This window comes from Theobroma cacao, chromosome 8 (genome assembly GCF_053813885.1).
Source record: "Theobroma cacao isolate CCN51 chromosome 8, ASM5381388v1, whole genome shotgun sequence".
In the NCBI taxonomy this organism is placed as follows: domain Eukaryota; kingdom Viridiplantae; phylum Streptophyta; class Magnoliopsida; order Malvales; family Malvaceae; genus Theobroma; species Theobroma cacao.
This window is the reverse complement of record NC_142646.1, coordinates 12,438,190-12,451,979: the sequence shown is the minus strand read 5'-3', so window position 1 is coordinate 12,451,979 and position 13,790 is coordinate 12,438,190. Positions and strand designations below refer to the sequence as shown.

Sequence of the window (13,790 nt, the reverse complement as noted above, 5' to 3'; positions counted from 1 at the left end):
TTAGATGAAAAAGGTAAGGATGTAGATCAAAAGCTCTATAGAGGTATGATCGGCTCTCTTCTCTACTTAACAGCAAGTAGACTAGATATTCAGTTTAGTGTGTACTTGTGTGCTAGATTTCAGTCACAGCCTAAAGAATCACACCTAACAGCTGTTAAGAGAATTTTTAGATACCTCATAGACATTTAGGAACTAGGAATGTGGTACTCTAGAAACTTAACTCTTAGCTTAGTTGGATATTCAGATGCTGACTTTGCTGGCAGCAGAACTGATAGGAAAAGCACTAGTGGAACATGCTAATTTTTAGGAAGGTTGCTTGTGTCTTGGTCCAGTAAAAAGCAAAACCCAGTGGCACTGTCTACAGCAGAGGCTGAATATGTATCATTAGGTAGTTGTTGTGCACAAATCCTTTGGATCAAGCAACAATTAAAAGACTATGGAATAACTATGCATAGTGTACCAATATACTGTGATAACACAAGTGCAATCAATATATCAAAAAATCCTGTGCAATACTTTAGGACAAAGCGCATTGAAATTAGACACCATTTTATTAGAGACCATGTGGTGAAAATGATATTAAGATAGAATTTGTGAATACTTTACATCAATTAGCATACATTTTTACCAAACCTCTGAGTGAAGATAAATTATGTGATATCAGAAGAAATTTAGGGATGATTAGTGTGAAGGAATTATCAGAAAACCTTTGGCTCTCACATAGAAAATAAAATGCTTTCAGTCAACTAAGGATTTCTTAGTCAATTAAGAGTGATCTGACAGCTTTAAATAATAAGACTCAATGAGTTTAAAGAAAGAATGAGTAAAATGTGATAAAAATTTAGGTTTACCGGGTGCAAAAAGAATGAAGAAAAACTGTCAAAGGTAAATAACCAAATTTTAGAAGGAAGTTTGAAATTATAAACCAATAAAATAGGGCAGAACTTAAAAGGAATGTGAGCAGTTTTTTTTGTAATAACTGCTGACTGCCTTTCCTCCTCTCTCCCCTGAAACCCATTGCTCTAAAAACAAAAACCTAAATCTTCTTGTTTGCCTCTGAAACTGACGCAAACCCTCAGAAATTTCTGCAACAAATATGGCTAGAACATCTCAAAGCAAAGAGATATCAGAGAAAAAGAAAGGGAAAAGGCCAATGGAGGAAGAACAGGAATTGAAAGTCTGAAGAAGAAATTGAAAATCATGCCTGGTTCAGTGAAAGATATATTTGAGAAACTAAGAGAAAAGAAGCAGAAAACTGGCAAGAAGAAAGATACAGAGCCTTCACTCCACAAAGGTATCAGTTCTTCTTCTTCAAAATTTAGGAATAAGTTGCATGAGTATAGATTCAAAAATATCAAGAATGCACTAATCTCGTATGGAAAGTTTATTGATTGGAAGAGTTTTGAGAAAAATGTCAAAATCCAAACTAGTTTATCTGAGTATTTTGATGAACTAGAACTAAAAGATTACAACACCTTTAAGAATAGGTCTTATAGTCCAAGTCTGGTCAAAGAGTTTTACTCTGGAATTGCTTTGAAAGGAAAAGAATTAATAGATTATGATGATTATGTAGAAGATAGGTTGAATGTTTATCTGAATGGAAAAGAGTTTGTTGTGACTGCTAAGGATTTAAGGAACCAGCTAAAAATAGAATGTAAAGAAGGTGAATTTGAACTGCCTAAAAAATATGATCCGTCCTCATTGTGGGAGATCATCACTGGAAAGAAAGAAATTCCGATTTGATAACCAGTCCTCAGATTAGGATTTTACATTATTTTATAGTAGCCAATATACAGGGTAAAAGTGGAAGCCTTAGCTACATCAGCCTCCAGGTCCTCTAGCTGATGGAGAATGCTTTTAATGGAGTATCTCTAAATTTGGGAAAATTTATGATTGAGAAAATGAGAAGTGCCTACAAACTTGATAAGGTCAATATGCCATATGGGAATGTGATTACATCCCTTGTGCAGAAGAAGGGAATATGGGCAAAGCGGTATGATATGGACTTGGTAAAAACCAGTGATCAAGCCATTCATTATGGCAGCTTAGTTAAAATGGGTTATGTGCTCGATGGAGAAAAGTTCATTAAAACCTCTAAAACTGGCCCAAGAAAAGAACACAGTCTACTTGCTCAACCTGAAGAAGCTCCCTCCAGATTTTCAAATGAAGTGATTTTTAATCTGCTCATGAGGATTGATGGTAAGCTGATTGACCAAGGATTGCAGCTACAGAAAATGGAAGATAAAATCACTGAGTTGGAAAACAAACTGAAAGAGAAGGAAAACATGCCATCTGAACCTGTGGTTGCAGATAGTTCTGCCACATCCAGCACTGCACCTGTACAACAAGGTGCTGAAAGTTCAGCTAAGTCAGCAGAAAAATCTGCTCCTCATGTTGGAAGTTCTGGCATTCAGACTGAAGGTTCCACCCACAAATTTGCCAGTCCTACTCTGCAGACTGAGGACTCTTCCCAAGGGGTTGATCAACCAGCCAAGACACTCTTCCCTGAACCTCAAAGAAAAATGATTCAAAGACAGAGAAACACCAAACCTCTCCTCCAAATTCAAAGGAAGTTTCCATCATGGATATTTTCCACCAAATGGTTAAGGAAGGACAAGCTGAAAAAGACACTGCCAAGACAGAAACTCAAAAGGATGGTGAAGGTGTAGGAAAAGGAAAGAAATCTGCATCAGCTATTAGAGTAAAGACAAAAACAGGGAAAGTCAAAGCCACTACAACACCACCAACTGAGGCAAAACTACCAATCAAAAGTAGGAAGACTATGGCAACCAAGACAGCTTTTCTCAAGAGAAGAAAGTCTTCCAAGTTGGTAGAGAAATCCAAACTAGTTTCAGCCTCCTCTCCAATCCCTGTCTCAGACAAGTCCTCACCAAAACCTTCCCCAAGACAGTCATCACCTCTCCGAGAGCCCTCTTCTTTTCCTTTCAACCCTTTCTACAGCACTAAATCCTAACCCTCTGACACATCATATGAATAGAAGCTCCTCCCTTTGATGTTGACAAATAGGGGGAGTAGAATGGGTGTAGGAACCAGAGAACAAAAGTGCAGGAACCAAAGAATAAACTTAAAAAAAAGTGTTAGGGTGGAGGAACCAAGAAGGAACCTAGGAAAGGAAAGAAGGCAAAATCAGGGGTGAATGAACTTAGAAAAATAGGAGATAGGAAGCAAAAATAGTCTAGGGGCAGTTTCGAAATACTTGTTGATTAACTGTTATTTGTGCCATGGTGGCACTTAAACACTCAGTTTTAATTATGTTATTTATGAAGTTGTATGTGAAAAATGAATGCTGATATGACTATGTTGCTTAATTGCTAAAAAATTGAAGTCTGCTGATATTTTGCTATTTTGGTATTTTGACTGTCATGAACAAAATCTACTGGTGCTATACTGATATTGATTTACATGCGGATAAATGATTTTTAATATGACATTGTGGATAATTTTTGTTTAAAAATAGATATAGATGGTGTGTATAGTATATCATTTGAAACATAAATGATGTAGATTAAATTTGAAATCAATAAACTGTTGACAATTGCTGGAACATTGATGAAAATCTATCAAAACTTGCAGCTAAAAATTTATGGCTGCAAATCACTCTGTGTTGCTGAACATATGTATACTCTAAATATACAATATCATTCTCTATATGACAAGAATAAAATTGGCTGAAATAAAATAAGCAAAATATGCATACACTAAGAGGGAGCTTATACTTAGAGGGAGCAATCATCATTTTCTACAGAAAACTAAAAAGAATTAAAATGACACTATGTTGTTAATCAAAAAGTGTTTTGTCGTCATCAAAAAGGGGGAGATTGTTGGCTCTATTAGTTTTTGATGATAATAAAACATTCTCATTTATTTGTGTCTAATACCTTTACTTGAGTGTGCAGAAAATTAATATATGAAATTAATTCATTAACTCTTCAAAGAGTATTTTTGAAAGAAAAAGATGGATAAAATCAACAAGATGTAACTGAATAACAAGGAGGAATCTTATTGGTGAAACAAGGAAGAACATTGGTTGACCAAATTTCAAATTGGAGAAATGGCGGGCTGAAGAGTTTGAGAAACAGAACCGATTTAGTCGACCAAGTCAGTTGACTAAGTGCTCTCTACCAGAATCTGTAAACTAGAAACAGAACCAACTTGGTCAACCAAGTTAGTCGACTAAGAGCTCTTTGTCTGCAATTTGAACCAGAGCACTACAAGACAAATTAACAGCTAGAACTCATCCTCAACTATTTCCAACGGATATAAATTGCCAAACTGCCATCAAAGTTGCATCTTCAAGTATAAAAGGGTCTTCCAACAATTAGAAACAAGTTTTTAAGAAGCCTTGAATGAGATTTGAGCTATAGAGAGTTGAAAAACCAGAAAATCTTCATTGCACTTAAATGCCTACTCTTTGCATTTGTATTTAGCACTCAATCTTGTACCACTCAGATCAACCAGTGATCATAGGTACCTTCTTTTACTACTTCTCCTGTATTCTTAGAGTGAGAGAGTCACTCTAAGGGGTTGTTCAAGCTTGAGATAGCTTGATTGTTGAAGGTTGTGGTTGAGCCTTGGAAAACCACTTTGGGTTTTAGTTGAGCCCGTGAAAAACTAGTGTAAAAGGTTGTGGCTGAGCTTGGTAAAATCCATTGTATAGCTTGTAAATTTCACCAGTTGTTAGTGAGTTTGTGAGAAAATCCTTGGTTGGATAATCAAGGTAGTAGATATAGGTCTTGGACCGAACCACTCTAAATTGTTGTGTATTTTATACTCTGTTTGTGTTTTCTTAAATTCTGAAAATTAGTTTCTAATCTTGTCAAGAGCCAAATTGTGCTATTCACCCCCTCTCTAGCACATATTATAGGGACCAACAGTTTTTGCATAGAGAAACATAAGCAAATGGAAAAAACGGTTTAAAATGATATTGCTTACCCCTGAGGCTTCATCCAACGGGAGAGCTGATAAAGCTGCACAGTTTCATTCGAGGCATGACATGCAAGGAGGAGGTTGCGTGGCTGTACCATCCATGCAAACCTCATGTATAACAAAGAATAAACGCACATAGCTGCAAAAAACCAAGCAGGTTTTCTAAACTGTAACCCCTGCTAGCATGAAGAATAAAAGAAATGATAAAAAAAGATGTCTATAGAGATTAAACATGTGGAAATTAGCCTGCAGTCATGTTGCCAGATATTGTTTCTGGTGGTTTCTTTGTGTCTAAATGGGCCCGTAAACAAAAAAACCATCATAGAAATGTCATCAAAAAACACTGAATTATGCTTAAATCGCCGACAAGACAAGGACATGGATTTGGTTTCAGTGAGCGTACAGCAGTAGGAATGCCCCAGTTGGTGACAGGGCCCCAAAAGCGACTTGTTTTGGGACCAATGGGGCTGTTCCAAAAACCTCCTAAGAGGTTCATTCCAGCTTCTGCAAATTGCAAAACATTAAAAACTGTTGAAAATAGTATGCTTTTTTTGTGTTTCCATGTAAAGAGTAGAGCAAAAGTCTTACCAAGATATAATGAGCTCTAAGTTGGTTGTAAATTGAAACAAAATCTGATTGCCTTACTGAATTATAAAGACACCGACAGTATTTTATGTCAAAGACATCTGAGAGCAAGAGACATCTCCATTGAATGTGAAGTATCATGGAAACTCACAAGCTTCAAGAGATTCAAACCCTTACAAAGTCAAAGATTAATTGTCCAAGAAGCCTTCAGATATTACATTTTATTTATTTTAAAGTCATTCTATTTTATGTATTTAATTACAAGAATCTTAGTCGACATTCAATCAAACAATTCGCTCATTTCTTATTCAATGTAACCAATACTTTGCTCACAGCATCTCATGCTTTCCAGGATGGTCAAAGTCATTGTTGTTGAATAAAAAGACATTAAATCATCAAAAACAATGGTCTACACAGGGATTTCTGATTAAGTTAATCAAATCACTAAGATAAGCTCTCAAAGTAAGACCCTATCAAAAAAAGAAAAAAAAGAAAAAAGAAAAGAAAAGGTAGTTACATCCTCTTTTCCTTGTACTCTTCTAATGAGAACATTTGTGATTCCTATATCAGCTAAAATTGATAACATTTACAGAACTACTCAATTTACAGAGGGACTACCGCTATAACTCATTTAACATGGGTTAGGATCAAAAGACTAATTCTATTTCTTGCAATTAACAAATAGATCCTCATCAAAAGACTTATTCTACTTCTCGCAAATAACAAACAGATCCTCCAGCAGTTCTACTTTCCATCAGTTCTGCAAGTTTGGTCCCACTGAGGAGATTGCTGGACAAGAATGTCATCGAAAGCAGTGTCTTGCTTCACATTCACAAGTCCTTTAGTTTTCAACACCTGCAAAATTGGTATGTTTACACCATTGTTAATTATCACATCAAATAATCCAATTTAGCTGTCAAAAACAACAGCTCGTGTGTGCTCAAGAAAGTCTTAAGTTTAAAGATAACAAATTTATAGTGTGTGACATGGTTTGAACCGGTGACTGGTCCAAGTTGGGTAGACCTCATGTTGAGAAGCCCTACTTGAATGGCATTAACCAATTGAGTCAGTGCACCGGGCTTGAGTGAAATTATTACCACTGTGACCAATTGATTCTCAAGGTAAGTCACTGGCTGCAACATACCAGTATCTCATAAAAGAGCCTCACGCTTTCTTTCTTTGTTCTTCCTTCCAAAATCTGTGATAACTTCAACGTTTCCTCCTCTCCTCTTTTCCTTTGACCTAGAAAACTTCTCTGCAAATACTTTGCCACCATTCTGTGCAACAGAGATTTAACCAATTGGAAGGAAGTTTTGCAAGCAGGCATAAGGGATTGACTTTAACTATTTAAGTCAAAAGAGTATGGTAAAGGCTGTATTTATCTTACCTGGTTCTCATTGACCATCCATCTGCAAATGACAAAATTCAGGTAAGAATACCCCACATGTAACAACAATGTGCAATCTAAAATGAATCCACTGACCAGATCAAAGTTTAAAATAAAGAACAATTCGAATAGCTCTTACCCTGTTCCTGGTTATCATCTTCATCTGAATGTATCTCCTGACCAAAATATTAATCAAGTAAATGACTAATAGAAGATGCTTTGAATAGGGAAGCCAACAATCAACTAACATGTGAATTGATACATTTTCATAAGCAGGTAGAAGCTTCTAAACCATCCAGCACTGTGAGACACCAATCGTCGTCTCAAATACTATTTTGGTTTGGGTTTAAAGTTCAACCTTATCATGCTTAGATGATTTAAAATATAATTTGAAAGAAGTTGCACGTCAAATATAGCAAAATACATTGATGCAATGCGTGGTTCAGTTTGTAAACTAATTCCTATGCTTTGTAACTTTCATCAATATATAAGGCAGCCCTGCCAGATGATTATTCTCTATCACATTAAGTCAGCTATCAGTAATATCATTTCTCCTTGCTCACCAGATTGAGATCAAGAACTTCATCTTTGCTCAGGGAAGGCTCTTTTTCTACAATTTCAATAAGAGAAGATTCTTTCTCGATACTTTCAGTAGGATCCAAATTTGCATGTCCTACTTCAAATAAGTTAGCACATTTGAGGTACTCAGGGCTCTCCAATCGTCTCACTGATTTTGAGTGTGGTACAGGTGTTTGTGGAGCAATTTCCATTTGTTCTCCCCCAACAAGGGGAGGTGAGTGCCGACGAGGTGTTTGAGGAGCAATTCCTGTCTGCTCTGAGGATCCATCAAAAAGAGGAAATTTTGAGAGGTTTAACATAGCTGGAGGATCCCTGATTTCAACAGTCTCTGGAGCAATTTCTGCTTCGTCAAAGGATCCACCAATAGGAGGAGCTTCTGACACATCTATTTTTTCTGGAGATTTCATGATTTTAACAGATTCAAGAAGTCTCAATCGCTTTCCATAGTAGAGAGATTTAAGCTCCGAGGTGCCTGCCAACAATATGATTAGCGATGAGGGCATAAGTAGAAAAAGACCATGTAGAACTATGATAGTGGAATTACAAGGAACCGAAGCCTCTGAGAAACTCTGGGAAAGATTGAAAACCCGATGGGTCTTCCTTGCATCTAGAGCAGTACATTTTCTCCGCTTAGACACCAAATCACTTGCATCTTTTATCCACTGCCTCATTAAGCTGAAAACATTGCACATGAAATTTAATGAATTATAAAGTTATTAGCTGTCAACTTCAGTTATTTGTACCCCTTACATTTTTTATCAAGAACCAATATCCTAAGTAAAAAGTTATACTGCATCATTTCCCATAGAAAGGTGCCGCAGCTATTTAATCAATTACAAGAAGACAGCTAGTGCTGGGCATGTTGCAATCCAGAAATAGAACATGCAAATTGAAATTAAATTATCCTAAGCAATAGCTGGATCAACTTATAGTGGACTGCATGAGAAGCCAAGTGAAATGCTGTTAAACTACAAAATGAGCTCTATAGTAAACTGAGGTTTACCATAGAATTCCTATATGACCTTAATCATGTTGCAGCAGTAGACGCACATCTCATATGAGCAAGCAACACCAATTACAGAATCTGTTGATTAAAGATCAAACCTAATATTACCCAATTTAGTACTCAGCGCAAGTCTAAGAACACATCTTATTTCCAACTACATCATAAAATCCAATTCATGGCTATTTCATAATGCAACAAATACAATTATTGTTGTCATGTGTGATAATCAAGCTCAGCAGTCAGGACCATGTATAAAGCTACACAACAATGTCTGGATTAGAGTTAAAAATTGATTAACAATCTAAAATTACTTAAAATGAATAGACAAAGGGATAAAAAATGAGGTAACCATAGCTTACTCATTTGGAAAAACTATCATGTCATCAAAGACACATTTTCTTTTCCTGGAAAGCCGAGCACGCTCCTTGGTCACAGGCGTTCGGATAGGCATAAAATGTGGTGTAGTGGCTCCTGCATTAAAGGAGGAATTATGTAGTGGACAAATGTTAAACACCAAGTTTATTTAGTTTACTCAAAATTTATAACATAAACGGAAGTTCCAATCAAATTCTGCAAAGCATAGAGTGAAAGGAATCTATATTATTCAGACTCTGGGGTGAGTGTTGGACACAGGTATGTGTCTTCAAGAGTACACTATATTTTTTCTAAGTTTTTCCTTATACTTGGAAGGCAGACCTCCATACTCATGTCCATCAGATATGTGTTGGACATGGGTACTTCATGGAAAATAAAGAGTCAGAGCAACATAGAAAACAATTGCAGTTGTCAAATCAGAAAAAACAAGAATCAAGTTAACTATCAAGTATCAAACAAAAATTTGAAAGGACAAATTCTGAAGAGGCTAGAAATGATATTATCCTAACATTTTCTTATACCTGAAGCACCTCGCAGCTTGGACTGAGGAGTTGCATACGATGTAACTAACAGAGAATGGTCTTTTGCAGCAACCTGAGACTTTCCATCCTCTGAAGTTGTCATTGCTGGAAAATTATCCAGCTCTGCACCAGTTTGAACCTCTTCAGCAAGTGGTCTTACAACTGGGGAAGGTTCCTCGATGTCCATATGAAAGAAAGCCTGAAGCTTCCCTTGACTTGCTTCCAAGACGCAATCTTCTTCCATAACCTGGTGCACTTCATTTTCTGATTGCACCATATCTGGACCCTTCATCTTCTCTCTGTTAGTTTTTCCTTCACCAAAAGTTTTGATGAGACCTGGAGGTTTCTCCCTGCTTGCTTCTGTTCCTATATGGTTTTCTGAGTCTGCAATGTCTGGAACTTCTGCACATGCTTCCAAAATGCTTACATGATTTTCCTCCATAACCTGGTGTACTTCATTTTCTGATTGTGGCAGATCTGGACCCTTGATCTTTTCTCTATCAGCTTGATCTTCAGCAAGTGGTTTAAAAGGGCTTGGACATTCCTCGACAGCCTCACTACGAAGGTTCACCCCTTCTTCTGAAAAGAACCTATTATTGCATTTCTCCCTGCTTGCTTCTCTTTCCATATGGTTTTCTGAACCTGCTATGTCTGGAACATCTGTGCATGCTTCCAAGATGCTTACATGGTCTTCCTGGTGCATTTCATTGTCTGATTTTGATAAATCTGGATCCTTCATCTTTTCTCTTTTAGTCTGATCTTCAGCAAGTGGCTTAAGTGGACCTAGAGGATCCTCCTCAGCCTCACTATGAAGATTCATACCTTCTTCTGACAAGAACCTATCATTGTATTTCTCCCTGCTTGTTTTTAAGGTCATATGGTTCTCCAAAACTGCCATGTCAGGAACCTCTACACGCTCTCTGTCACTTTTATCAAAAACTTTAACAAGGTTTGGAGGGTCTTCCTCAACCCCACTAACTGTTTTGAGATGTGCAACCTCTTCATCATATCGAAGCTTTTCCATACTTAGTTCCAAGTCACATACTCCATGTGATGTTCTTGATTCCGTCTTGAAGTTCATCAGGTGACATGAAAAACTGCAGCAAAAAGCATATGATTAAAAGAGATCTTTTCAAAAGTTTGAGCTTCTCTTAAAAGGAATAAAGGAAAGAACATGTGTAAACATATAGAATTTCTGAGAACCTAACAATTGAGATTTATGAGCTTACTCTTCAATTAGAGTATCATCCATCAAGAAATCATCATCCAAGGCTTCAAACTGCTCAGACTGAAAGAGTCAATTTGTGCAAATCAGGATTTTTAGACCAAGTGCCAAAACCAACATAAATATCTTAGCATGGAAACCACTACTGATAATTCTGACAATCTTTAAAAACCATAAATGAATCTATATTGTATATATAGGTCACATATGGTCCAGAAAAACAATCTTCCACAGCGAAAAATTGCCCCTTGCAGCCTAAAAGCAGAGAAAATTGACCTCAAGATCAACATAATCCAAGTTTTCATCTATAGTTCCTTTAGTGCAATGACTACATTGAAACATAGCTGAATGAGTTTTTAACAAAATTATAAAAAGAAAAAAAAAAAAAAACCTATAGATTTCAGTTAATATCTCCAAACATTATTTCCCTTTATTATGCAACTAAACTACAGTTAATAAATCCTGCGGTAGAAAGGATACACCATAAACAATTCCAACTAGTTGGGATAATAGTCTAAATATTAGTCCTGGGGGTTGCTTTTGATCCTTGATATTCATCCTAACCAAAAACTGAATGCAAACTATATGCATGATTATTTGAGGAGAAAATTGGCACAAACTACACTTTCAATAACAAATAACATATTGGACTAACAATCTAATATATTGGCAAGAATCACAAAAAATAGAAGGATCTTATGACAAAGTAAAAGAGAATAAAGATATGAGCGGCAACAAGTTCAACCGAAAGGACTGATATAAGCTAAACTCAGTATAATTTGATGAAATTACCATTTACATAATATGACCAGATGATACATACCCTGTCCAGAGAATATTCCCTTATTCCAGCATTTTTCCAAGCTACATCTGTTTCATCAATGTTGAATTAATAAGCACAGCATGGAAAAAAAAATTGAAGCAATATCAATACCTTTAAGAGTTATGTCTTCATGAGGCACCGCATTGTCTCTGGAAAGAGGAAACCATGATATTGAGCATGATTAAAAGAATTTAAAAAAAAAAAAAAGAACATGAAGTTTGTTATTAAACTAGATTACTAGATTAGCATACCCACTAGTTTCTTCAAGAATCTCCAGATCAAAAGCATCTAAGTCAAAGCTCACGGGTCGAGTAATAGAGAAACATCTTGCACGGAGTGCCTCCTTCTTTGCTCTATTTTTTTCTCTAACCACAAATTCATTTATCTTAATCAGCACCTCTTGGCAGTCATCAAAAAGATATTCAACCTTTTTGGAGTATATTCTGACCACACCAAGAAGGAGGTAGGCCAATACTCTATATGTGAGAATATCAAGCTGGTCTTGCAAAATATTATCTGCAAGACACAAAAACACGTATAAAATGAGGAAAAACATATAAAATGCATATGAAAGGATAGGCATTCAGAAAATTGCAAAAGTTCAAAATGCCCAAATTATTTAATTTCTACTAACAACATATAATATCAACTACCACCAGCTTGTTTTTCTTTCAACTTGAAGCGCAATTCCTTAAATTACAGACAGGCTTGAAAATTTTTAATTAATATATATGTATGTATGTGTGTATGTATGTAAATGTATATAGATAGGATTGAAATGAAGCATCAAGAAACTAGGTCACAGTAATATGCACTTTCAAACAAGAAACAGAATAGTGAAGGAAAAAGAAAAAAACAAAACCCATACAAGGGTTTAAGGTTATCCTAGGCATTGTGGGCGCTATACACATGGTAGGAAGAAAAAAACAAAAACAAAAACACACTTTACAGAAATGTATCATGCAATTCCCATCCACCACCTGAAATACTTTCCTTCTTTCACAATTTATTTGTACTTTATCTTCTCAATACGAAGAACAGCACATGAAAACAGACGAAAAGGACAACAAAAAAAACAATTATCGACCTTGCATTTACTTCATATATAACCAAAAAAAAATATGAGTAAAACAAAAACAGAAGAAACTATAATGGCCCGGAGAGATATGACCTTGTTAAAGTCTCATTTTTGACACAAAAGAAGCAAAGATAAAAAGAAAAGAACAATGGGTATTTGAAAAGGAGAAGAAAAAGGGAGACTAACCAACAGAAGTGGAGATATTAGTCTCAAAAATTTGAGCTTTCTTGAGCTTTTTGAAGAAATAAGCAGCTACCCATATGGCGCCTAAAGGTCCTTTCTTTGAAACAAGGCCCTTCGAAAAAAACATGGCTTTTTTCTCTCTCTCTTTCTCTTATCTTCTCTGTTAGGGGTTTTGGATTGTATAAACATAATACAGAAATTTGGAACCTTTGAGGACTCTGCAGCACTCTGCAGCAGAAGAAGAGAGCAAAGCGAAGGTTACTTGAGAAGAAAACGGTCGAGTTGTGTGCCTTGCAAGCCTCTCAATTAGAACTTTCTTCTTCTTCTTTTTTTTTTTTTTATTTTTCCATTAGGAGTTTTAATTTGAGGGGGAAAATTGTGACAGATTCTTGGGTTTTTATTTTATTTTTCATTTCTTAAGATTTTAGTGATGTTTTTGTCTTTCTACTTTGATTACTGTGAGTGAACGTTAAATGACAGTAATGGCCTTGCCTTATTCGACCCTTCTCCTATGACTAAAACAGAGTATGTTTTTGGTAAACTGTTGCTTTGCTTACCTGTCTTTGCAATTTAAAACTTCTGTACTTGTATTAATTACCTTTTTTGTGCAATTTAAAATCTTATGTATGTGCCTCAAAAAAGTATTAAGTCTTGGTGATATTCTAATTAAGATTGTTTAATTTAGATTTGTAAACAATAAAAGAATATTTCTATACAACCACTACACATCTTATCTTATAAATAAATTAATATTGCAATGATTATTTGAGATTATATCAAATGTCAAAATCACTTATGACGATTAATGTCAAAGAAGAGGGAGTCGAGTAGGTGAGAGAAAGAAGGGAAAAGAAATGAGAAATTATGGCTTTTTTTTATTAGGTTTATAAGCAAAGCTCAAAATGACTTAGTTCTGGATAAGAAAAAGAAAAGAAGAAATTGATTCAACCAAACCATTATTTGACCCAAATCTTTTAACCTTAGGCCTAGGTCTAAACTCAATTTCAAAAGGAAATGTTTTAGGTATGGTCCATATAAATATGGTCATATATTTGATTAAATAACAATTTCATTGACAAAA

At 35.7% G+C, this 13,790-nt stretch overlaps 1 protein-coding gene across 1 annotated transcript; it reads right to left on the bottom strand.

Moving 5' to 3' along the window:
• Positions 1-5,898: 5,898 nt before the first annotated feature.
• Positions 5,899-13,074, bottom strand: SYN2 (Rad21/Rec8-like family protein). The gene is given in 14 exon segments (XM_018126381.2): positions 5,899-6,324; positions 6,326-6,387; positions 6,677-6,809; positions 6,920-6,941; positions 7,059-7,095; positions 7,483-7,970; positions 8,043-8,173; positions 8,864-8,975; positions 9,401-10,497; positions 10,630-10,688; positions 11,449-11,495; positions 11,560-11,597; positions 11,700-11,964; positions 12,713-13,074. Coding segments are annotated over 14 exon segments (2,706 nt in total). The 5' UTR covers positions 12,837-13,074; the 3' UTR covers positions 5,899-6,233.
• Between the last annotated feature and the right edge of the window lie 716 nt (positions 13,075-13,790).